The sequence below is a fragment of the Bombus terrestris genome, chromosome 2 (assembly GCF_910591885.1).
Source record: "Bombus terrestris chromosome 2, iyBomTerr1.2, whole genome shotgun sequence".
In the NCBI taxonomy this organism is placed as follows: domain Eukaryota; kingdom Metazoa; phylum Arthropoda; class Insecta; order Hymenoptera; family Apidae; genus Bombus; species Bombus terrestris.
Window position 1 is genome coordinate 19,163,485 of NC_063270.1, and position 26,738 is coordinate 19,190,222.

Here is a 26,738-nt window from a genome sequence, read left to right on the forward strand (position 1 = left end):
ATAAATAAATATTTTATATAATTACCATTCCGTGTATTTGTATTTTTAATCAGCTTGGTCAAATATGTACATATATTAAACGTATTTTAAAATCTTTTAGATGTATTGGAACGCGAATAAAATATGTCACGTAACCCACAAGCAACCGAATATGATAGAATCAAGTGTATCATCGTATGTAATCTTTGCTAGACTGAAAGTAACAAGGTAGCTATGCTTTAAACGCGATCAACTGCCGTCTATCATCGATACGTTTGTGTTTCTCGCCAGATATCGCGTTAAAATCACGATATGTTTAAATACGCAATGACCGCAGCAAGATCGATGCAACAAGTGCGTCTACAGCTCAGACAACGACCACCTGCTTTTTAGCGTGGAATGTCATGGAGCATTTTACAAGAAATTTCCGTCGGGCAACTGCAATGTTTATGAAAACATATTGTATCCTAAACGTCATGTCAGATTACCGAATTTACACGGCATATTTAGGAGAATAAATTTTTGAAAATTCGCTGATCTTTTAGATTAGAATAAAACATTACAGATTTCGCCAAAAAATTCAACTCGTTTGATCTAATTTTAGAAAAGCAATTCTGTTTTTGTCCCTCACTGTACGTATAGCCTATTTTATTTGTTACTATAACCATCAGGTTTCGTAATTCCATTAGTTTTGTACTTTTCCTATGAGAATTTAAAATCCGAAGTGGTACGATGTTATCCCTGATCCATTTTTCTCTAACCCAGTTATTGGTCATATTGAAACCTGAATGACCTTTAGCAACTCACTCTACACTGTTTTTCCCAATATCGTATTGCACTTCACCTGGCTCACTATGTACGATGTCTACATCTACGTTCTCGCGATTCTCCTTAGAATTAAATTTTTCATTTCGGAAAATTACATCGTTCGTATAAGACACCTTGCACGAGATTTTTCGCAAAAGCTCAACAACACCTTTGACTTCTTTCGAATGCTCGCTTGGAGGAATTACGTCTCTGGTTCTCCTTCGTATTGTTTAAAAAGATTGGATAATGCTCGGAAAGAAAAATGAAAAAGGAATCCACTGTTAAATGAAATTTTAGCTCGCGAAATAACCTGCAGCAGATCGATTTTCAAAAGTTCGATGCTATTGTACATTTTTCCAGATGTCTATGTGGCAAAATTTTGTTAGTTCCCAGAACTGAATAGGATAAAATCGACCAATCTATAGAAACGAACGACGAAAAATATCCATCGTCAAATGAATTTCAGTTCTCGGAACGCGGCAGCTTGTTTTTCTTCAATGTAACTTAAATCTTTGTGTTCTTAACGTCATTGCATTGTACAGTTTCAAAAGATCTCTGAAACATCATTTTTCTTTTAACCGTCGACGAAACGAGAATAGAAGAGAAGAGGGGACGAGATAGTGGAAAATAAAGCGCTACATCGTTGGCTAATAATACGTTTTCTTCGAATGCAATTTCCGTAAATATCGGCGGATGTATAAACGCACTTCATACGGAGGAAGAAGCGATACAGTGGCAGAAACAGAGCGCCATCCCGGAATAGCGTGTTTACTCTAACCTGGGAAGACAAATTATAACGCCGGACTAGTATAGTTATATTCCGTTATCCGATCTTGAAACTTGTTATCGGGAAACGTAATTGGATATTTTTATATCTTTCCCCTTGTTTTTCTCCCCGACGACGATTTTTGCCCGCTCTCCTTCTTCGATATCGGCCGGCAAAGCGTCGCGTACTTTGCTTTTAAATAACAAATAACGACGTGATATCCGATATGTGTAAAGTCCATTTACGAGCGGGAACGAGGGATAAAAATTGAAGAAAAGATAAAAGCAGCAGCGGAACATGGAGCGCGTACCAACTTCGAAGCACGCCTCGTTGTTTTTAAATATGTACGTCGATTTTTCGTTTCCATTCTATTCCCGTTAGATGCGTTCGACTTCAAAGCTTTCAATTTATCGAAACCTCCCGGGTGTATTCAAAGGAGAAAATAAATTCCGGGATTCGATTATCCGACGACGACGCGTCTGTAAAATAATATTTTATTGAAACACAGACGTGTGCGTTCTTTTGATGGAAATTGCACATGATTCCTTTCACGCGGTTCCAGACCTGAATTCTTCAAGGAATAGATACGTCTATTTAGTTGATGTTTAATATATTGCGGTAGGTAGAAAAGTTTGAAGTATAAGCGGCGTAGAATAGCATCGTAATTTTACAAAATCACGCTTAACCAACAGGATAAAAAATATTGAGTAAAAAAGTTGCTATTATTCACATGCGCGATTAGCAACGTTTCACTTTCTTTTGCTCACCCCTATATTTTTCAGTATATCCAGTGGTGTTCTTAATAATTTATTAATTTATATGTGTGCTTGATTTATTAAGGTTTTATTAAGATTCATTAAAGTTAAAGATTAGTTCAATTCAGTTTGGTTTTACGATCGGGTGAACGTATAACAGGTTGATGTTGCAAGTGATAGGCCGAGGCTAGAAATTGATTTCAGAGAACTCAATTCAGAGAACTGACGACAATTATATATAAATTTAGTGTTGCAGATATTCGTAACATCTTAATTTAGTGGTCGCGTGAATGTCGGGATAATACGTTTCAAGGTAATAAACGCTCTATTACAAAGAAGGAATTTGTTATATTTTTTCATTATATTAATTAATAGGATTATATAGCCCGGATTGAATTTTCTTGAATTTCAGTATATTAAAATTCCTACTATTGTATTCTTCTGTTAATTATTAAAAATGAAATCTGTCCGGAAAGGTCTCGTTTTCATCCTAAATATTTATACATTTTAATTAAATGTCTTTTTTAAGTGAGACATTCATGTGATTTCCCAGTGCTATCGTTTCCTCGTTAATTTCTCCCCAATTATGCATAAATCACAGCAAATTCTCGCACAAAGCACGACATCATTGACCCATGCGTGTTTCGTAATATATTTATATATTATTCTAAAATGCATTCTACGAGATACGAAATTAGGTGCTGCGAAATATTTATCTGCCACGCTTTTAACGAAATTAAATCCAGAAAGAAACGTTGGAGAAATTTCTAAGGCTTCTTGACGAATTATTTTTCGTCTGTGACGCTGATTTGACTTTTTCCTAATACGAACACGACATCGTTAACTATTCGATAAGTGTCGATATTTAATTCCCGAACGGCCGACGATGCAAATTCTTATCTCGATTTTCTTCCTTTTCTCTTCGTTCTTCCCTCTCCTTTTGTTAGATTAATAATGACAAACAGCATTGTTACCGCTTTTTATACGCTAAGAGGTTTCTCGTGTAGCTTTGGAAAAAGTTACGTTTAACGAGATCAACGAATATGTGAGGACGACGAAAGAAATTATAATAAAACGGGAGCTCGGAAGAGATGCCATCTCGAAACGATTCAACAATTTCTTTTCATTATAACCGATGAACAATTTTTTGCCGTTTGCTACTCTTTCAAATAACTGCCGCAAATTTTCTATAGATACGTATTCGCGTGTAACACCGTGAAATCTCATCGATGCTGTAACGAGAGTCTAACACTGTATATCCTATGTTGAAAATGTATATTTCAATTCGAATTATGTATAAAGAATGTCACGTAACACGTTAAAAGTTCGAATAAATTCTTATTGAAAGATTCTTAGTGAAAGAATTTGAACAACAGCTTTGTATATGAAAAGTCACTCAACAACCTTTCCGATCAACGAATTTCCAATAAAAAAAATTCTATTCTCTAATTTAAAGCTGCTCCGTTGCTGTTAAAAAAAAAAAGTATTCGGAACAAAAGTACTGACCTCCGAGCTGGTGGAAGTGGTGCTGTCGGCGCTGTCGGTATTGGCCACGGAGGATAGCGGTGATCTGTGACTCCTTTGAGCCCATTTGTCTCTTATGGTCGCCACACCGGTGACAACCCCAAACCTGCTCGCCGCGTTTCCGATCGACGAGTTGCCAGATTTCCCGCCAGCCTCGCTGCCCCTGCCGCTTCCGCCTCCGCTGCTTCCACCGCCGCCTCCTCCTCCGCCACCCCCTCCACATGCTAGCTCCAGGACATCGCCCAGTACTTCTGACAATTTTCCCGGCACCTTGACGAAGGTGTCCAATACCACTTGCCGAGAATAAAAGACGTCGGGGTCCTCCGGGACCCCTCTTCGTCTTCTTCCCCGCGCTTTCCTCTTCTTCCTCCTCCTCCTCCTCCTCCTCCTCCTCCTCCTCCTCTTCTTCTTCTTCTTCTTCTTCTTCCTCTCGCGTGTTCGCTTCGATAAAGGTCACGGTAATTCCACTTGCGACGACGGCCGGTCGGTCCTCGCGTGTTCGCCGCGGTCTCGAGGCGAAGAAACGATCCGCTTTCGTGCCAGAGATCGATCAGGTTAGGTACAACAAAGCGACAGCCGACGTTCAACCTGGACTAACGTGAACGTAAGGTCACCGCGGCGATAAAATGTAGACCTTGTTTTTGTCCGTGTGTTTTGCGTTCGCTGTTCCATCGTCGAAATTTGCCCGAGCGGATAACGTATCGTGACATTTGCCAGGAAGCAAATGTCATGATATCGCGCCGGAGGATCGTTTGCTTGGTCTTCGATGCGAACAGGACGCGAGGGATATCTCGAGAGAATCGACGAGTTGCTAGGCTTTCGAATATTAAATGGAAGCCTTTAATGGCATCGTTCGAGATCTCTTGGGAAAAGCGGCATCGAAATTCTCGCCTGGATCATTCTACTAGGCTGTCTGACGAGTTTAAGGACTAGAAGGACTCTCGTTGGTAGAGCTGTCGGATGCATTCGATACGATTTCGTGGAATAAACGATTTTATCCCGAGACGAGAAGAAAATACCACCAATGAAGGGACTCTGTTCAAACGAAAGTCCAAGTTCCATTCGGATTTCCATCTGCCTTGAGCTTGAACGCGGCGGAGACAGAGCAATCGAAACAACTTTGCGCGATCCTATTCTTCGATGCGTTTAGCAGGGAGATTTAACGAGAATTTTCCTAATGATTTTTCTTTCACCAGCCACGCTGGCATTTTAAGGAACGAAGCGCCGTGAAACGTGACGCGTATCGAATCGCAAGCCTAGAATTTTCATCGACTGCCGTTTTCTTTCCTCGACGAGATTAAACGCGAGATTAACTCGGCTGATGAAAGAATGTCCGAAGAACAACCGAATGCAGACGTGCGTGAATTTTTCCTCTATATAAAAATTGATCGCGTTGTAACTTTCTCTTCGTTGGATAATATCGACAAATTTTGCGATTATTGTTAACAGCTACGTATTTCGACCAAACTATTCTGAGATCTTGAAATCTGTCAATTTCAATATTCGAAAATTCGAAATTTTTTTTATGAAATTTTTTTTAGGTTTTTTAATGTCTTGCTTATGGAACTCTTGCCTCTAGATGAACAAGTTTAAGTATTTATAGCAATACGATGAAACTATTTCGTCTTCAATTATAGAAATTTTTAATAAATTTGGATTTCGAATAAAAAATTTTTTAAATACGCTACCTCGACACGGAGTATTGTCAAATTTGGTTTATTCGTCGTCGTCCAATCCCCCCCCCCCGCCTCACCCCAAAAAGAAGAAAAAGAAAAGAAGAGATAACGCGCCACTTCAAAACAACGATTGCCATCAATCTTCTCGACGCTTGCCAAGTTGAGAAATTAAGATTCGTTTCGCTAAACACGAGGGCCGAGGGGTGAAATTGCAATTTGGAAAGTTGGCGACGTTAGCCTTCGGTTTTTATTAGTCTCAGTGACAAACTTCGAAGGACACCGATGGCAGAAAGATTGAAAGACGAGATGAAAACAACGACATAACCTCGTGTTGTATTTGAAACGAAGATCGAGCGTTCGCCCATAAATTCTCGCTCGAATGCTTTTGTGCATCCAGCGAGAACTTGCAAGCAAAATGTCTTAATCAGCTTAGCTTTATTAGCTAGCTAGAGACACGTGTAAATGTTCTGCAACTTCTGTATCCATTTTCACGTCGATTTCAAATTTTATCGATACAATCGTGACTATAGTGTCTCGTTACAGTGTCAATGGAATTTCCAAATGCGTGTTTGTGTGTATATTATGTAACATACATATAGTAAAGATCAGTCATAGTGTAGTAAGTTGTAAAATTCGCCTTGGCGTTAGTTACAATCCTATCAAGTCAAAAATACATAGTGTCAAATCAAAGACTAATTAACCTTCATATCGAACATTGTTCTTGTAAGATTATTGGCAGGAAAAATGGTATATTAGACATGTATATACTGTATATGCATGTATATGTAAAAGTACATATTCTATGCCCAAGGTGACCAAATAATTTCGTGAGCCACTGTATGTTCGAAAGTAAAGGATGATCCAGAAGAAGAGGAACATTTGTTCGTTTCAATTTTTTCTCCATATAACCGATCCCCTTTCTCTCTGTTTGTTCGAGTTTCACAGCAGTAGCTTTTTAATGGAAGGATAACAGTGTCCTTTGATGCGTTCAGGTTAAATTTAAAGCGGATGAATTTGCAAGGAAACCTAGAGAAACGAGGGTCGAGATGACGATACTTTAAAGTTGGCCAAGTTGAAACAGGCTTGAAGATACACTTTCCATGCAACCTTGCATCTTCCCAACGAGCAAGTTACAAACAAAATTCCTTAATTACTTAAGCGAACCTGCCACTGAATCGCTGTAGAGTCGCCAAGGACGCAGCTGATAACTTACTACGTTTTTCTTTGCCTATTGATATCGATTCGTCAGGCTAAACCGTTCTAGTCCAGTTCTTTACACTGGAGGAATGTAGATCTTCTTCTTCTTTTTTTTTTTCTTTTTTTTTTTTTTTGTAGATTTTATACATTTTTCGAACAATCGACAGAAGAACGAATATCTCCGTTGATACTCCAAACGAAAGCTGAACGTAGAGTAAAGGCGATTCTTTTCCGAGTAGTCGAAATCAATGATTTTCCCGTGCAGCGAGTGATCTTTCAAAAAGAAAATAATCTCTTTACGGGAAATATTTTTGCAAGTTTCTTTAATGTAAGAAGCATATAAACTGTCTATAGAAATATGTATAAATTTGTGTAATTTTTATTTCCAATACTTTTCTTCTATCTTTTATATAAGGTGATAATTCTATAATTTACGAGATCCTTTAATTCTTACAATATCTTCGGTATAAAAAAAGGTGAGATATTTTAACGAGAAATTGTACACTGCTATTCTTTAATCGCAAGCCTTGAAATAAAATTTCAGCTATTCGTTGATGTTCATTAAACCGTCTAATATTTCCGTAATTCCAGCCATTAATATCAATGAAATCTGCAAAATTTCTAGCAATTTTCTTTTATACCGGTTACAATACGTTAATATTGTGCTTGCACTTTATTGGATTTACCAGTTTTATTCTCATTAATTTCGTTATTCGCGTCACCATACATTACATGATATAAGGCGCTGCACGTTAAATTTTAGATGAAATTTGCAACTTATAAGCGGCTCAAGAATGGAGAATGTAAGGAGCAGTACGTAACCTCAGGAGAAAGGGAACTTTCGAGAAAAAATTCATTCGTCGACAGCTTCAAAGACTACACCTGCGTCGAAAGCCATTTGCAAAATTAATCAAGCAAATTCTACTTTGAGTTTAAGTTTGAGCACTTGATCCTTTCCGAAGGAAACGATGTATGAAATTAACGCTCGAGTATAATAGTTCCCTTCGTTTCTTCTAAAATATTCTACGGGAAGATATTACCAATCGATAATTTGCCAAATATACAAGGTGCTCTTTTAGTTCCTTCGATGAATAATAGTAGCATGATTCACAAATATAAATAGAAAAGATATTTTACGTAAAATTTATATCCACCGATTAACTGTAACAGTTTTGTTTCGAAATTGATATGGAAATATTTCATAACGGAATACACGAAAGGTGGATTTATTACGAAAATTATTTCAACAGAAGGAATACGATACGATAATCTATCGCTATCGCTATAATCGATCACTGTAACATAAGAAAAATAAAAAATAAAACAAAATTCATCGTGACGCTTATAGCCAAATTAGTATTTTTCTCTCCTTTTCGCTGATAATTTCTGCTTACTATATTGGCAGAAACGAAAGACACTGTGTATATCGTGGCGAGTAGAACGAAAAGGATTAATTGATCGGTGAAACAGAAATGGAAGTATCAAAGACGGAAAGAGAAATGTCAAACAACGTTGAATTGTTTTCCTGTTGGAGCGTCAGAGAGAAAAAATGGCGAGGCCGATCACACCACCTGCTCACAATCGATATTTACTCTCAATTGTTGCTTCTGTTCTACCGACTTTTCTAGCAAAGTTATCATCTCGAACCTGTACGTGCATGTTCCTTAATAACTATCGATAATCTCGTGTACAATCAATGTTCCAAGTTGGCAAGCGTCCCAATGGAAGAAGCAATTGTTCCAGAACAAAAAGAAACCTGATAAGGGTGATCGATCGCGCGTGACACCACTGGAACGTAGGAAGAAAATAATTCACGATTAATCGATTAATTATGTGGCTCGATCATTCCTGTACAATTGACAAGGCTGCTTTTCTTTACACCAGAGGATACGATAAATTTGTATATTGAAGAGTACCGACGTTTTTGACGATAGATAGGTCACAGAAAACCACCCAAACAATTCTATTTGATGTTCGATCTAAATAAAAATTTCGACAAATATGATTGCTACGTATAGCTACGTATACGTTGCACGAGTATATAACGTAACTTACAATTAATCGATCAAATAATTTGTTAACCGAGGAATTCACCACTCGAATTGTCAATCATTTCTACATAGTAATCTCTTTATTCAGTTACGTTATTCTGTTTTCGTTTCGTTTTTCTTGTCTTCGAAATTCTTGACTATAGAAGTTTCTGGTTAAAGAAGGATCCGGTTAACAGGTTAAATAGCCTAACAATTCACAATGCCACACCATTTGTTTCACCTTCCATCAAAGTATACGATAACTATATATATATATATATATATATCGAACGATAGGGAGATACTTTTAGAGCATAGAAAGAACGAAACAGCTACGATGAATTTGGAATAAAACCATGGAAACAATGCCGTGGTAACAATTCTGTTTGATACTCGATCCAAGTTAGAATTTCGGTAGATTCGGTTGGGACGAAGCTCGATTCAGAATTTCATCGGCGCATCTCGCGTATACGTGTATATTTCGCGGACGAATGAACGCCGCTCTCTGCTGCCGAGCGGAAATCACAATTAATTCGACGCGTCGAGCGTAACTGAATAAAACGTCCTCACATTACATCGAACAACTATAACGCGTTACATCGAATTGAGCACAGTCACCGTCCAGATTCACGAGGTTCAGTAACCCTCTGCTGATTCGACATCCTGCCGAAACGTTCAACCCTCTGTCCGCCCGGGCACGTCTCCTTCTACTAAAACGCCTATCCGCGTATAAAACAGTTAAACACGCACTTAAGGAAAAGCCATCACTGATAAAACGATACGCAGCAAATCGACAATATCCGGAGACATTTTAGAAACTTCCAACAAAGAGACGCAAAATCCAATTCAGAATGTTCCGCGAATCCGTTCAAAGCAGCTCGCGGCCACTTTGTCCGACCAAACGTCCAGCCGTACTACTTCGCGAGTTGCCTTCTTCGAATAAGATCGGGACACGTTGAAATCACGCGATCGAACGCCGACAAACCATAAACAACTATTGAGAAACAATTTACCGGGTCAGCTGGATTCGATATCAACCGGTGGTATAGCGACTGGATCTTCTTCTATCTGACGGAAAGCGTGTGTGTGTCCTCTCCTTGGTGCGCTTGATACGTGCGTCGCTCACCACGTACTATTTGTCTCTGTTTTCCGCCATATATCGCCACTCTAACCGTGTTCTAAGCGTGTTCTAAACGTTCTTTTATCGTGCGTAGTCGTAGTCTCGACGTCTCGATTCTGCTGGCGTAGTGGCCTGGCTGCGACTAAACTACTCTCGACCGTGTATGCGCTCCCTACGCCAGGGTTCGTCTGCCACCAGAAAACGGCGATTCGTGGATCGTAGCCAGAGACAGAGGGTGGTGGTCGAATCCCGTTGGTAGGGTGAACGGAGTCGCTCATCGACAAGCAAGACGAAGAGGTATCTATTCCGTTTTTCCAACGGATAGACGGAGACAAAGCTATCGGGGTATGTACGAGTGTTCGCCATCAGCAACATTGTGTGCGTTCTCGCGTGTACGTGTAATGGGTGAACCGCGAGGTTAAACGAAGAAGGACAGAGAGCGAGTATGCGTGCGTCGCAACAGGTTACTCTCCCCTTCGATACGCTCCTGGAATCCTCCTCGACCCTTTTTCCCTCTCTATCACCGCGCCTTTTCTTCGACCTTCTCTCCTCGTATTCTCGCTGTATCCTTGTTCCATCCTTCTCTTTCACCAGTTGCTATCGCTTCGCCGTTCCACCCCTTCGTTCAATCCCCTTCAAATTCCACCCTTAACGCCTCCTTCTCTTTTCATCCCTCGGCTTTCTTTCTTCCTCCTTTCAACCTCCCTCGTTCCGGATTACATATCCCCGCAAGTTGTTCTCTACGTTTTCGTCTATTTATTTATCTACCCCACGGTTTCTCTCACCCTTAGCCTACTTGCCTTTGTGCTCGTGCGTGTGCTTCGATCTCTCGACGACTGGAAATTTTAACGTACACGGAACACCGGCAAGCTCGAAAGCGTCATCTTTAGCCGCGACATATGTCCAGGCATATAACGATTAATACGTTTGTTTAAACACGATCCATTATAGGAATACGAATTAACCCAAATTCGATTTCTGACAAATATTTTACAGCCTGGTCATCCAAGTAAACTAAATAATCCGCTCTTAGTTTACTTCCACCGTCTAGCTGTTTCTTCTTGAATTTTTGTTTACATCCTTCTCGTGTTAAATTTTGATAAAGACCAAGGTCGATCGGTAGAGCCTGATATAAAATCAGTCTGATTTTTCTAATTTGTTTCTTTAATTTCGTCTAGACGACGAGGACGAAGATACGTGGCGATCGAGAAACTTGACTTTCCGTTCATTGAATATCGAACATCATCGTCCTGGAATACGCGTATATCGATCCAACTATCGCTGGATAACGAACTCGACGAGAATTTGTATGGGCATTTATTACTCCACTGGCTGATGAACGTCTTTTCACGTAACCCAACCCAACGTAACCCAATTTTCCGCTCGATCATTAAGCTTAATTCGCATCTGAATTTTCATACGAGCACCTCGACTTCCGTCGTCGAAGATTTCCCTCCGTAGTACTTCGCCTTTATGAATGTTTATTACGCTGTATAATCCGCTTAAGTCGAAACGTATACATAAGTGAGAAACGTCGGTCGTTTCTAAGATCAGTTTACACGAATCACTGCGTAAGATCTGAGCGACGATCAATCCTTTAACGTCTTGTACTTGAAGCGTATACAGTTTATATATATATATATATATATATATATATATATATATATGATATGGTGATAAATTTGACTGTATACACTTCAAGTACAAGGTATATATATATATTAGATTGTCCGAAAAGTTTCTTTCGTTTTATAAGGAAATAATGTTTTTTGTTTTATATTAGTTTATTGAATTATGCACGAACATAATAATAGAAATAACACGAAATGGATCATAGCTAATTCAATAAAATAATATAAAACAGAAATTGTTGTTCATCTATTATCACCTTATGAAACGAAAGAAACGAACGATGAATCTTTTTATTTTATTTTATGGAGAGTGGAAGATGTTTGGCGCTGAAGGATTACGTTATATTATTTAAACTACCGGAATCTATAAAGTACGAGATTTGTATGACAGGAGTCAAACGATACAGGACGATAAATATATGAAAAAAGAAAACTGACTTCTGTCCGTATATCTTATAAAAATTATTTACTATAATATTTCTAAAAATTAAATTCTTAAAAAGAAGATTCTTAAAAATCTAATATTAATAGAAAATTTCTAAAAATGCATCGTTGCGAATATAGAAGAGTTCTGGTAATTCCAGAGTTGAAAAAACTATCGTTCGTCGATCTTGCCAGATCTATCATCGATTACTAAACATTCGCCTTGTCGAACGCTTCACCCTGCTGAAACTTTCATAATTTACCAAGCATTACTGCGCTCACAATGCACGTTTAATTACGCACGCCTATGTTCGTTCGTTTATCACCGACGCCGCGGTATTAATTGTTACGAAAATAACGAAAGTTTATTTTCTCCTGTTGCGAGTGCACGAAATCATCTAATACATAAAGAACAATTATTTCGAGAAGAAGAGATAAAACGATCTCTTAAATAAAATTAGATGCAACAAAAACGAACAACGAATGTCCCCGTTCAACGAATTTTTTACGAAATTCGTAAAGCGTACGGCGTTCTTAATTCGAGCTTTCGATTATCATCCTGTCATTGTTTAAATCTCATTGTGCAACGCGAGACAGATTCCAAGGCAACTATCAAACTGTATCAAATACAGTACCATAAATTCCACATCTCAATGTCATCATATTTAACGTAATCATTGTTATTTATTTTCCACAAGGAGTTCAAAGTACGTATTTCATATATCTGGTGTGAGGAAATCTTGGCGATAAATAAACAATAATTTCTTAAATCGCTTAGTCTTTAGACTAATAACAATGATGATGATGAAGAAGAAGAATTTATTCTTTGTTAGTTTATCATCAGGCTATCAGAGAATTAGATTTAAATATCAATTAAGAGAATGGGCAACTAGCAAACGATATGGTTTCGACAAGTACAAAGGAACGATGCTTCACCGAAGCTAGATAATGAAACGAACAATGGAGCTTACGAAACGGTCTAACAAATTAATTATAATTAATCAGAGTTTATACGGAATATTTCGAAAAATAACTTTATTTCAAAAATCAGCCCAAGTTTCTCTGGTAAACCAATTTTTGCCTAATGAATATCACTATGGTTATGGCTTTGAGAAGCAATAACAGAATCGGGTCGCACAATGAACGCACAAGCCCTTCTCGTGACTTTCAATCTTCGTGCCGCGGTACCAGGAAGAAAATTTCATTTTTCCAGCAAAGATTGATCCGAAGGTCAAGGGACCGAGTCAACCATCCTTTCCTGCTCGAGCAAAGTAGCGCGTCAAGGTCGTGTCCTCTCCTCAGCTCGTTCCGGCTTCGTTTACAACAGAGGATAAAGTTATTAAACCTCGCGGGAAATTACAGAGGGAGGCAGCTATACCGGCGACTCGAAAATTTCTCCGCAGAAGTTATCACTAATTTCGCGAGCCACTTATCGCTGGCAACGACGAGTTTAAACGATTTTTCAAGCAACATCACGGCAACCCGTAAACGTAACGAAACTGCGTTCCGCACGAACGAGAACACTTTTGACGAAGCAGTCGAGAGCAAAGGAACGTAGATAGGTAGTTCGTCTGGTAATTTTATAATCGGCCCCCGCACGTCCTTTTACCCGGAACTGTATCGTTCAAAACATTCTCGTTTTAATTACGAAGTTGGAAACAGTTGCGATAGAGTGATTAAGAGGTATCATGCAAAATCCTACCACTCTGGAAATTCTTGACACGGGGATGATGTTTGTTGCAGCGGGGCAACTCTGATTTAGTAATTCTATAAGTTGGAAGTTTCTTTAACTTTCTACGTATTAAGTATATGCTTTCGGAGAGTTTAACTTTCTTTCAACTTGTCAGAATGGCAAATTGATTTTTAATCTTCTGCTTTTGCAATTATCGAAGGCATTCGAATGTCCTTTTGGCAAAATTTATTGGAATTTTCATTTCTACCGAGTCCAACACACGATTATACTTATTTACTTTTTATTACTGTATTATACTATTTGTTAAAAATTAACCACATTTCTTGTAATATTAATTATAACTATAATCTGTTTCATAAGGGATTTACGCTTCTCTCGAAAAGTTTCAAGTATATAAATCTTTGCATGAACGTACGACATTGACTAAATATACTTTTTATTAATTATTTTATGGCTCGCAATAAACTACAGCTTCGAAACTACAGCTGGAAAATTCGACAAAAGGTTCAATGTAATCCATTTTTTGCACAGCCAAACAGCCAAAGTTTATATTCCAATCTGGCCTATTATTAACATATTATTATTAACATTGTCTCGTTAAAGTTCACGGTATTAACATGTTTTCAATATTATGCGGAAACATAATGACCCTGTTGAAACGATAGAAGAACCTGTTACTTTCTACGTTTTTAATCTTCCTACTGAAATTAACTTCCACGCGAAACACCGCTTAGAACGTTCCGCGTACTTCAACCGGTGACATAATCGGCACATGAAAACGAAATATTTCAAACAACGAGATTCAATAAAGAAATAACTTTACTCCTCGTATGGAGCGCAAATATTATCTGATCGCAGTCGAGTTTCCCTTACACGCACTTGACAGAAAAATTGTACGTTTTAATTCTTCGCGAGTACGCTGTTCAATGAAAATCCACAGATCTGTTCGCGACGAATTAAACGCTCTAGCAAAAAGCCTGAAATTTTCTTCCCAATAAACGACAAGTTTTATCAAGATCGGTAATTTATTTCTACTTCACTAGGGATCGATATTAAATTTACCGAAACGCGCGAACATCCAATAGCATTCATCGGAATAAAAATCCACGCGTATAAAAATCACAGTGTTAGCTTCCTTGCTGGAATTATAGTACGTCAATGACAGGTTACAGCAAAGAAATCTTCCGTAACAAATGCGCCATATATCCGACCAATCTTTCCAGCGGACAACTTTTCGATCCTCCTTGAGACTCCACGGACGTACTAAAATTTCATTGCAACGACCCTGTTTCTCTGATTTTCACGATTGCGATCGAAAGACCAGGAATTTCTTCGATCGATTCTACGGCAAACGGAGAAAGAAAAATCCTGCTCTCAGTCGGAATCGTTTCGCTTCGGTGCGCAACACAACGTATGCGCTTCACGTGTAACCTGTGCATGCTTACGCGTGGTATGCCGTGTCTCGATTCTTTCGCGCCTCATTCCCAACTACGCTTTTGCATTATAGATCATCGTGTCTCGTCGTACTTACCCTGTTGTATGGAATTTTAAACGAGAAACTTCCGTCACCCGGCCCTGTCGTAATCTGCATTTTCAACTTTTCATCGATCGATAGCGGATGATGTAGAAGGATAGAAAACGAAGAACGAAATAGAAGCAAAGTAGACGGTTTCGGAATTGTCAATTTTTCTTATCGATGCGACGTTTAGAGATCGGTATATATATATAAGTTTCTTTCGCTTTTTATAAGGAAATAATGGATGCACATTTTTCGTTTTACATTATTTTATCGAATTACGTATGATCCATTTTGTTCTATCCAGATAAAAATCGCAACGTTCGACAGATTAAGTTTCATGTTTGTATAAATATGCGTCGTTGTAAAAGATGTACTTTTCGGACAACCTAATATATAAATAAATTTCGCCGGATACTGCGACGACTGATCCTACGTAAAAAATAAATATATAAGCAATGATAATAATAATAATAATAATAATAATAATAATAATAATAATAATAATTCAGAGCGAAATTTGCTTCAGTTCCCGGCGGATCGACTCGGTTCTTGATAGACTACCATGTTGCATGCACGTGATATGTTGTTATCTCTGGTCAGGTTCTTTACGTAAACTGGAAAATTTCATTACTTTTAGAAGAACGAACGATAATCTTTAATGGATACTTGCCATTTTATTAAATAAATGTCGTTTTCTTGTGAAAAGAATCCACTGATTTTGGTCGATGACTTTTTTTTATAATAAATTATATATCGGCTTAATAATTTCTTTTCCCTGTATTTGTTTTCCTGGTGAAGGTAATTGAATTTTATTGGCTTCGTTCTTTTTTTTTTCTTCTTTCCTTTTCTTGTAGAATATAAAGATTTTTTCGCAATATGTATTTATAAAGGGAATCTACAAAAGGATACTTTTATCTGTTTCTTCAATCTCATTAGACGCTAACAGCGTTTCCTTTTGTTGCAAACTTGGTTTAACTTTAGCGAACACATATTTTCACAGCAAATGAGAATCGATTCCGATGATATCGATGATATCGAGAATATATCGATATATATATATATACGTCGGAGATGAAAGAACATCGGGGCCTTTCTTTTGGAATTTTGGAAAAATCCCCAATATTTTCGCCGACATTTTATTATAGCTGTATTTAAATAATAAAACTTAAAAGTAGTTGTTTATGATTTAATCTGATCATCGTTTGCCCGTGATTTATGATAGTAGGCTTGGGCTCGAAGTGACACATCTGGTCGCTAAACGTAGCCACGGTCACGGGATGGACGTTTCCACCAAACAGAGGTATGGAGTAGTTGCATAGCTCTCATTAAAAATATAGTTGACCTGGATGTACAGAGAGGTGCAGGGAATAGTATACAAGTGCAGTTTCATTTGTACTGAGGGCAGTTAGTTAAGTTCTACTTGTACCGTGGACAAGTAAGTTCAGTTCGACTTCGACTTTGGAAGAAAACGCATTTCCTATCCTATTGATCGTGGATTCGTTATTGAACCTAAGATCATTGTTATTAGCATCTCGAGTATCTGATCGCCACGGTTACTTGTCAAATTCGGCAATAATCATATTTGTACCATTAAATATCATCTATATTGTATAACAACAATGGCTAATCCAAATGAAGATTCGTTACACGTCCCTAACCCCAATGAGAACTCGACATATATCTTTATATCAATTATCCACGCGATTAACTCTGTTTATCTTCGCTATCTTATTATATCGTTATTTCTTCCTTGTTCATCGTAAAAGTAGCTTGATTTCGTCGAACAATTTTTCTTTCATTTTCATTTATAATATACAAGAATTGTTCATTTATAAAAGATTTATGAGAAAACGCCTCTGTTTGTCTCTCTGATGCCGTGGTAATAAATGGTAAAAAACAGATCGGTAAAAAACGCGTTTAATGACCTGTGGTTACGACCACCAGAAAAGTAAATACGAACACGTGTCGTCCGTGAAACAAGTTCACCGTGCAATTCCTTTTCACTTCGCTTTCATTTCCACTGCTTCTTTTACTTCTCCGCATCGAAACGATTCAGGCTACGATTTGCGTGCTTTGCTATCGGAACGTTTGTTGCGAGAAGCAACTAGTGGAGTTACGACAGCGCGAGAAGAGAGTCCACAGTACGAGTGTTTGAACGAGCAGATCATAAATGAAAAATGTTTTTCTACGAAAAGAACCGCACTACTATTCCCACTGATTGTAAAGCAAGAAACGTTTCACTAGTTCTTAACGGAATTTCAGGATTTTTTATGATATTATATAGTCGATTAATATATAATTTTCAATAGAAATGCAACGTGTGGCCTGTTTTATTATTCATTTTTATAAAATGATAAATAATTTAAATAATCTTTTAAATAATATTCGAACATGTTTTCTATATTTATAATTTCATAATATAATTATTCTTGATAATAATAATAAAATAATTAAATTATTTCTATAAATAACATTAAAAAAATACATAAATTCTCATTTTAATTATTTTCATTGGACGAATTCTTATTCTATTTTCATATTTTATTTGCTTAATTAATAAAATATCAAAAAAAGAATCAATTAATTTGTTCTTTTTTTTTTCTTAGTCTAATTGATATGAAGCTAGTCTAATTTGCTGGTTTCATGATAAGGATCATTTAAGTTATAATACAAACAAGATATTTCATTCGGTATTTAGAATTACTCGTATATAAGCTATGTATACGTGTATATAGCTAGAATCTGGCTTATACAAGGTTTATTGCGTTGTTCTCTGCCGATTAAGAAAAAGCATCGGGTCCGATTAAAATGCAAATTCCAGTGAATCGAGGTTCCTTGGTGTAACGAGGATCAAGTAATTTCTTGTTAGTGATAGCGCCAGGTTACGCGAAACATTAACCTGATTATGAAGTGAAATTCGTGGAATAAACCGCGCAATATAAAACCGTACATTCTGTCTTAATTATACGATTCACGCTTCCCAAATGATCATCTTGCAATTATGTTGTCCAATTATACGTTCAACTTATTCTTTAATAAACATACTTTTACAATGTTAAGTTATTGATATTATCGGTATACAACAACAGTTGTATACAATGTTAATTATTACGAGATAGACAGGGCGTCTCGATTAAATTGGAACATTTCATTTATCTTCAATACAAGACGACCTATGATGACCTATGGCATTATAGCCTTGAAACGACTATAGACACTGAAATATCGATGTTTCGATTACCTCTTTCAGACACATGTAAAATGCTCTTCTTTATTCCTTTCTACACGACGTAAAATTTTTACAACATCGTAGGTATCGAAATAGACCTTTTTATCATAACTGTAACGTGTGTTGCAAATAAGATGTAAATAATATTTAATAAGATGTAACGTAAATAACAGCGGAAGAAATACTTGTCTATTTTGAAATATCGTATAACGAGTTTGCTCGATTTTTTCGTCGTCCATTTATCCAAAATTATCAATGCAAAGATTAGTAAAAAAAAAAAAAAAAAAAAAAAAGTAAAGAAATTGTAGGTTTTTCTATCTATCTAACTGAGCCAACTTCGAAATATCTCTGATTATCTGTGTCAGCTTGTGAAACGAGAACGTAGAATTGCCACGTGCTATCAAGAAACTATAAACGTATTACTACAGAAACAGAGTTACGATCAGAATCATACAACGATAAAAAGAAAAAAAAGAAAAAAAAGAAAAAAAAAGAAAAAATGTTACGCCCGATAAAACCATGTCTGTGTACGAGCACCCGTACGTGATATGCTTCTGGCCACGATTCTTTATTAATACCTGAAAACATGGCAGCTTCGACGATACAAATTCCACGAGATACGTCGGCCACCTACACGCGTCAATTTTTTAAACGCAACATCCTCCAATAGATGTATTAGATTGGCAACCAAGTGACTGCGGGTTTTGTCAATACCATCTAATGACAAAATCCGCAATCATTTAGTAGTTGCCAACCCAATACATTTACCGATTTACACCATTGGGCGAAATTCAAATTTCCATTGACTTGAGCTGAAACATGTTCACGTTGATACACATTTCGATTACGTATAGATATGGTGATTTGAAGAAGACTTCTTTCGTATTTCGTATAAATCATCATATCGAGTGTCTATTTCCATGAAACGTGAAATACAGTTACTTTTGTAAGTTTCGTAGCATAGAAACCTAGAATCCGCTATTTGCTAGACTAAGTTCTGCAAGACTCTATATTTTTGACAAATTTTCTCCTTGTTTTTTGTCAAAAGGCAACATCACGGGTGGAGCTATCGAGGAACTAATAAAAATTTCGGAATCTATCCGGGCCAGGCGAATCCCTGTGTGCCGTCTTTTCGCCATTCGTACTGTGTACGCGGCGTTTCGAAGGCACGATATCTATCGTTGTGGAGCGCTGTATCGATCCACATTCCATATTCTGGATTCCCGGTTGGAACGGCCAGTTTCTGTATCTGCGCGCGTACAGGTAGTAGACACGATAAAGGATATTACGAATTTCGTTAAATTACACAGCGAACCGGCTGAATTTTAAAGCCAGGGAAAAATAAAAGCAATGGCGATATACTATGTTTCCCCGCGCTTATCTTTCTGCATCCTTGCCGAGTCCATTTTCGCGAGTTACGTTCGCAACGATCGGTACTTGTAAGCGGACTTTGTCGAATGGAAAAGCGGAAGGTCATACGTAAGCTGCGCACGAGCGACGAGTCTTAATCGGTTTATCGTGCGAAATTTCCATGAATTGAGCGCAATATAGCGTAAGTTAATAGATTTTCGCGAGAAGTTTCAGCGTCAAACTGATGGACGCAACGCGAGGAGTAAATTGTTGCTCTGTTTCTCACTGTCTCGAGAACATGGATTTTCTTGGTGTGCCATTAAATGCCCGTGAACAACTGTCGTTTGATCGATCGTTCGAACAGAAACTTCGTTTGTCCCACGACAAGTAATATCATTTTTCGTTCAGATTCGATGAGAAAATAATCCTTATGCGATAAGAAGCAATTAAAAGGTGTTAGTTATTACTGAAATTCGTGTATAATTGTTTATTTCTTATTATTATATGAATTTTGTGTTATTATTATTATTATTATGAATTATAATGACTTAGTTTAGTTTGTTTGAATATAGAATTATTAACAGAATTTTAAGCCGCGGAAAGTTTTAGGTAGCAGAAGAAAATTTAATTTCAATCTTCGGTTAAATTTATTCATTTCAAATATATGAGAAATGTATGGTATTTTTAATATTTAACAACAAGTAGAATGATAGATGGAGAATTTACGTATTTAGAGTTAAATTGTGTAAAGAAATTCTGTTGTAATATACACCACTTCGTGATAAAATTTATCCAGAGTCGAAAAATAAATATCGATCATCGATAAAGGGAGAAGCGAAGATGAGGAATATGTGTTTCTTGTTCATCGTTGGTACTTTAGAACATAGAATACAAAACACAGGCTAGATAATCAATGGTAAATATAAAGTTCCATAAGATGGTAAGTCCATACTTTCTACCTCGTCTGTGCCTTCAATCCTCAAGACAGTCCTCTCTCTCTCTCTCTCTCTCTCTCTCTCTCTCTCTCAGTGGTAGATTTTATAACCAATAAGTGATAAGAAGGATATCGACGTTATCACTAGAGAAACAACATAAAATACTGGCTATCTGTTTTACCTACATCGAAACGACAAGTTCTCTCTAAGAACTTATCGATTACTTAAAATTTTTACCGACCCTGCTTTGTCGGTATTTTCCCAAACAGTTTTATAAGCCTGTACTTTATCCACAGAATAAATAAAGAGGAATAAAATAAAATGAAATGAAAATTAAATTTAAAAAATGAAACGAAAATTAAAATAGAATTAAAAGATACAAATCAAATTAAAATAATTAAACATTGATTGCTTATCAAGAATTCTATAAACATTGAAAAATTAAAAATGATCGGAATGCCTAGAATCAAAGGTGATATATAATTCTACTAGAAATTTTGTATTTATCGATACTGTACGAATAAACCCTAAATACGTATTACAATTAAAGCATTCACGATGCTCTTTTCAATTAAATTTCTGTATGTACACATACTGATTAAAATAAATATGCTCTAGCAGCGAGATTTTCCGCTGACACATACATGGATTTCTCTGTAACGAAACTACATGCTAACAAGCTGACATGTGCACAACAGCCACGTGGCTGTTACTAACGAGTCTAAAAATTATTTTTGACGAGTGACCTCCGTACGCGCTGCCTCGGAAAAACGTTCTTTACGAGTTTTATAAATGAATTGACATACACACGTTTATTTTATTACACGATCGTTTTCCTTTTTCGTCATTATTTTATAGAGACATAATATAATTACAGTTTAGTAAAATATTTTTCTATTTTATAAGCATACTTTTCCATAATAGATCAAAATATTGGTACCTTTATATCATATAATACCTTTACATTATATAATATCGATGATACTAAATTAAATGTTTGTTTATATTAAAAACAAAGACATTTTTATCAATTTATAACTAACAACAATAAATGGTTAAAAAATTATTTTACAAATAAATTGTACGAATACGAGAAATCATCCGGCATCAATCAAACACAGCGATTTTTAAAGAGCAATTGTTAAAGTTATCCTGGATACCTTTGATCTTAGAACTGAACGCGCACTGTTGGCATTGAAACAAATATACCTTCGCATCGTGCCAACAATCAATTTTCCTTAAATTAGTAGCCGACTGTTAAGTAATTAGCAGAGCATGTAGTTCAATCGATAACAGTTACTAATAGGATTTCGAACAGTTATCGTACGCGTTATGCAACGAATCATTATTATCAAATTCGTATAGGTAATAATTTCTCATCGAGTCGTGAATTATTCGACTATATATATAAATGTTTAAATAAAAGTAGGAAATAACACAATCGTAAAATTTAATGTATAAAGAATTGGTAGAATTTGCAAATTAAACGTTTTTCCATTTTTCTGTAGAAGCCGGAAAAACCTAATTAGAATGTTATGGATACAAGTTAATTTTTCATACATCCGATATGTTTGTCGATCGATGTGTTAGCGTTTGAGAATATGACAAACTATAATGCACATGTAATGATGTGTATGTGTATGTGTCAAAGATTATACGGGTGTATTACTGCACTGAAAGTAACGGTTCATGCTATTAAGCTAATATAAACAGTTTGGTAATTACGCAACGGTTCAGAACGACTCCAAGTATGTTGACGTTGGTCAAATAATACCGAGACCATTAATTAATGGTTAATTTTTTTGCACGTCGAGTGATCTAACTGCAAGTGAATTAAGAACAGTGTCATTAAAGATCTATTACTCATCGATCGGTCGACAAGTTGACGAAACCTTCAGTCGTCTTTCTATGTCTAATTAGGTCAGCGCGATTTATATTTTAAATTTAAAGAAGAAATTAAAAAGAATATAAAATTGAATATGGAAAAATACCAATTTAATGCTATCATTTGGAACTAATTGATTTTTATAATGTTTATTAATGGTACCTTATGATTATTGATTACTGCAGATTGGGCGGAGAAGAGAAAACTATTTTACAAAGTATTTCCGTCTAATTAGCCATAAAATTTGTCTACCTAAAGTAGTAAGTAGAAACTGAAATTAAAATGAATTGTACCATTGTACGAAACGCCGTGTCTGACTAATCACAAGCTTATCTACTTAGAGTAGAATTGTATTAACGAAGCTTCGCGTCAGACTATTTAAGAATTAACGCAAGTAGTGGAAAATAAGATTAAGAAGAATTGTACTAATGAAGCTCTGTGTCTGGTTGGTCACGAGATTTATCAACTTGAAAGTTTACGTGGTACTTTAAAAGTTTCTTTTACAAAATTACGAGAATTATATAAAAATATAATTGACAAATATTCTTGTAAATTTATCATACAATAATATAAAGAAGTAAAATTTCTTATTTCTTATTAAAAATAAAAAAAAAATAAAAATAAAAAAAAAAGAGAGAGAGATACTTTTCGATCCTTTTATTAAGCCAAGTTTTGTCTTGAGGGCATGAAATTTCGCATTACTTGAAGTAATATTTCAAATTACGCGATACAGCATCTACATAGTTATAAAACTATCCCACGCAATTTTATGCCATAGATATAAGTTAGGGGAAACTTGTGCGTGGTATTTAACGTGCTAGATCGCATCAAACTTATATATAGAGTATAGCCAACCTATAATACCTCGTGTATCGATGATATTCTCGACATGTGATCAGAATAAATCTTAATCAAGCGGAATAGACGGTTATAAAAATTAGCTGCTTCAATTAACTAGTCACTAATAATTTCGCGGATATTAGACAAAATTCTAAATTTTACAAGAGCGAACTACTACAAAAATTTAATATTGTAACAACTATGATTCAACATATTTTTTTTAATTTATCGCGTTAATCTACGAACGAATATCCCGCGATAAAAATATTTATAAAATCAAACATACGATTTATAAAATTTATGAAATAAAAGAGCTAGAAAAAAATGTCTACTTTCCTATATAACAAGGCAACTTCGTAATTTTTATTCGAGGCACGTATAGCGATTCATATAGAGAAGCATATCTTACATACCGTAGTCTGCACCGCATGATAATTCTTCTGCTGTTTTCGCCAACAATTGAGCACGTGTGACGCGGAGGCGTCGTGACAATGCTCCGAACAGCCTTCTTGTCGTGTTTCCGATTTCTTCGTGCCCGGTGGATCTGGCCAACGATCCAGACTGCTCCAGTATTTTCCCTTTCGTCTCACCGCGTAATATCGATACACCACTATCGTCATTGCGACGAACAAGGCCAAGCCAGTTCCAGCGGCCGCACCGAAGATCGCCGAGGAAACCATATCTCCTCCCTCTTTTCTTATCGCACTTTTCGCTCGATTTTTCCTCCTTTCTGAACTGTTGCCGCCAGTTAGATTCTCTTCAGCCTGAGATCTGAAAAAGGTTGGTCCCATTAGAACGAAGAAGGAAGCTTCCAACACTAGTTTGATTGGATCGTACTCGTTGTCACGTTATACTTTCCCTACTTTTCCTTCTGGAAATTCGTTGGCATTATATCTACCGAAACATAGTACATTTTTAAGAGATTTTTCTGTAAAGTTACGTGACACGTGCGGCGTGTTCCTGCCTCTTGCAATCTTAAAGATGAAAGTTTATTTGTTCGAGAATGATTTCGAGAATGAATACAGGTAATACGCTGATATAGGTAAGCATAGCATTAGCGAATAAAAAGTTATTTTATGTCTAAATACAAATTGGAAATCTACAATAAAATTCTTTCACTTAAAGTCCGAACGAATTCACAGGTATTTTGCCAAGAATTAATCTTCACATTCAATTTTCACGGAAACGAGGGATCAATTAAAAAATTATGCTCTACATTTTTAACTGATTTTGCACCACGCGTTCTTCGCGTCACATTGTGTATTTAGCAAGAGTATCCGAAGCTTCGGATAATAAAAGAATAAAGAGAGTGGAACACGGTTACCCACTTAAAATTATCATTAAGCCGCTATGAATTAAATCACTGTAAAATATTCCCAGCTACTTTACCGCTCTCCACGCGTATTCAGGTATATATTTCTTTTTAAATTTTTCAACCTCATGCATATTTATTCCATGTTGCTCCTGGAATCGTCCGAATGATCGGCGTTCATTTTACTAACTTGCTTCGGGGAAGAATGAACATAGAATGGGAATTACCGAAGCGTGCCGAGGCTCCAAAGTTTATTGGTCAACATCAACTACGCGAGGAAAAAAAGAAAGAAGCAAGAACGATGAAAACAGTTTAATACGCGTGCCAACATATTATACATTTCGTCGTAATCGTTGCGTTACGATGATGCCACCGAGGAAAACTATAACATATGGGGTGTGTCTAAGGACACGAGATTCTCGGATTCGTCGAGGAAAGCCTTCGTTCGGAAGGTGAGGGAAATTGGCGTTGCTGCTAATTGGTCAATCTTCATATCGGTGGTTAGAAAAAGATGCTAATAGACCTTGAGGGAAAGTTGCTAGCGGGAAGCGTCGTTCGTGGAAGGATAGATTTCTCTTATCTTCCCGTAGTTGGGACAAAGACTATTTGTCTGTTTGAAGGACTTTATATAACTGAAACTTAAGATTTATAACGGGTCCTCGGGTTAGCTAAACATATACTGTGGAGGTGCGTTGACATCTGGCGATCATCTTACCCGAAGAATAGGGTCTGCGTGTGGCGAGCCACGGAACAGAAACCGTTGGAATGTTTACTGTCGCGTGCCGCTACAACTATTTCTTTTAAGGAGAGCTATAGAATACTCTGAGGTGTGCGCGATAGGTGTATATATATTAGACTAGCGTGATAGTTGTAGTAGTTGGGCCTCGTCCGGAGTGATTGTCGCTGCCGGGGTACTGCTGATTTTTCCTCCGTTTTTTTTGGTGCGTGGAAGTAAAATCGGACTCCGGTCGCCGGGATTCGAACCCGGGTTCCGAACGTTCGCAACTTAAGACGTTAACCACTCTTTTTTTTAATCTTTGTTTATTAATTCCAGGTTTTTTACATATTTTTTTTTACATGATATTTTAAATCTTTGTTCATTAATTCCAGGTTTTTTACATATTCAAGACGTTAACCACTGCGCTGCCGTCGTCCGACACTAGTTAGTGTCGAGTGGTGGTATTTGGCTTGTCGAGTACCGCCACAACTTCATGCCTTTGTTAGACAAAACGTTCATCCCTTGACCGCGGCTACGTTCGGTGACTGGTTGTCGCCTCGAGCCCGAGCTCACTATCATAAATCTCAAATAAATACAGTCGGATCGAATGACAACAATTTCTTAATACGACTATAGTGAGATCTACATTACAGTATTAAGGGATCTTCCCAAAGTTCCAAAGGGAAGGTTCCGGTGTTCTTTCATCTCCGACATATATATGTGTGTATGACATATACATTTGCATATACATGTATATATATATATATACGTAGATATATAGCGTACAAATATACATATACAGACACATGTATATATTTGTATGTTTGTGTGGTGCACTTAATCTTAATTGTAGATATCTGTACAAAATTAAAAAAAATTTTCTTCATTAAAGAATATATATATATATCTTTGACTAGCCGTTCATTTCACGATCATTGTATGAATTTAATTATAAATGGTTAAAAGTTATGGACTAGCTTGGAAATTGGTGTGTTCTCGTTATCGCTCAAACTTCAGGGATCTGAGTTTCTATCTCGTGCCATCCATTTTAGTCATTGAATCGTGACGCTCATCGTGCAATTTCCCAGTCGAGTAGAACCAACAGCTTCGTCCAGCACGCACATGCACAATCCGACAACGCGGGGCTTTTGGCAAGCTCGTTGAACTTTCAAGTTGACATCTTGCTCCTGCGTCATGGTGCGTAAACCGTGGATTAATCTATTCAGTTGCTATGGCGATGGCTTATCTTACTGTGACGCCTAGCCTGAATCAACGTATGATAATAAAAAGGAAAATGGTGCATCTCGTGAATAAGAAGATCGTGGAATCTAGGAAGATATAGAAGGAAA

At 36.8% G+C, this 26,738-nt stretch overlaps 1 protein-coding gene across 1 annotated transcript in view; it reads right to left on the reverse strand.

The window, feature by feature from the left end:
• Window positions 1-26,738, reverse strand: part of LOC100647134 (synaptotagmin-6) — a 98,544-nt gene that overhangs the window by 47,657 nt on the left and 24,149 nt on the right. The window contains exon 2 of the mRNA XM_003394035.4: window positions 23,773-24,130. Within this exon, the coding sequence (XP_003394083.1) occupies window positions 23,773-24,039 (267 nt within the window). The 5' untranslated portion in view covers window positions 24,040-24,130. The remainder of the gene's footprint in view (window positions 1-23,772; window positions 24,131-26,738) is intronic.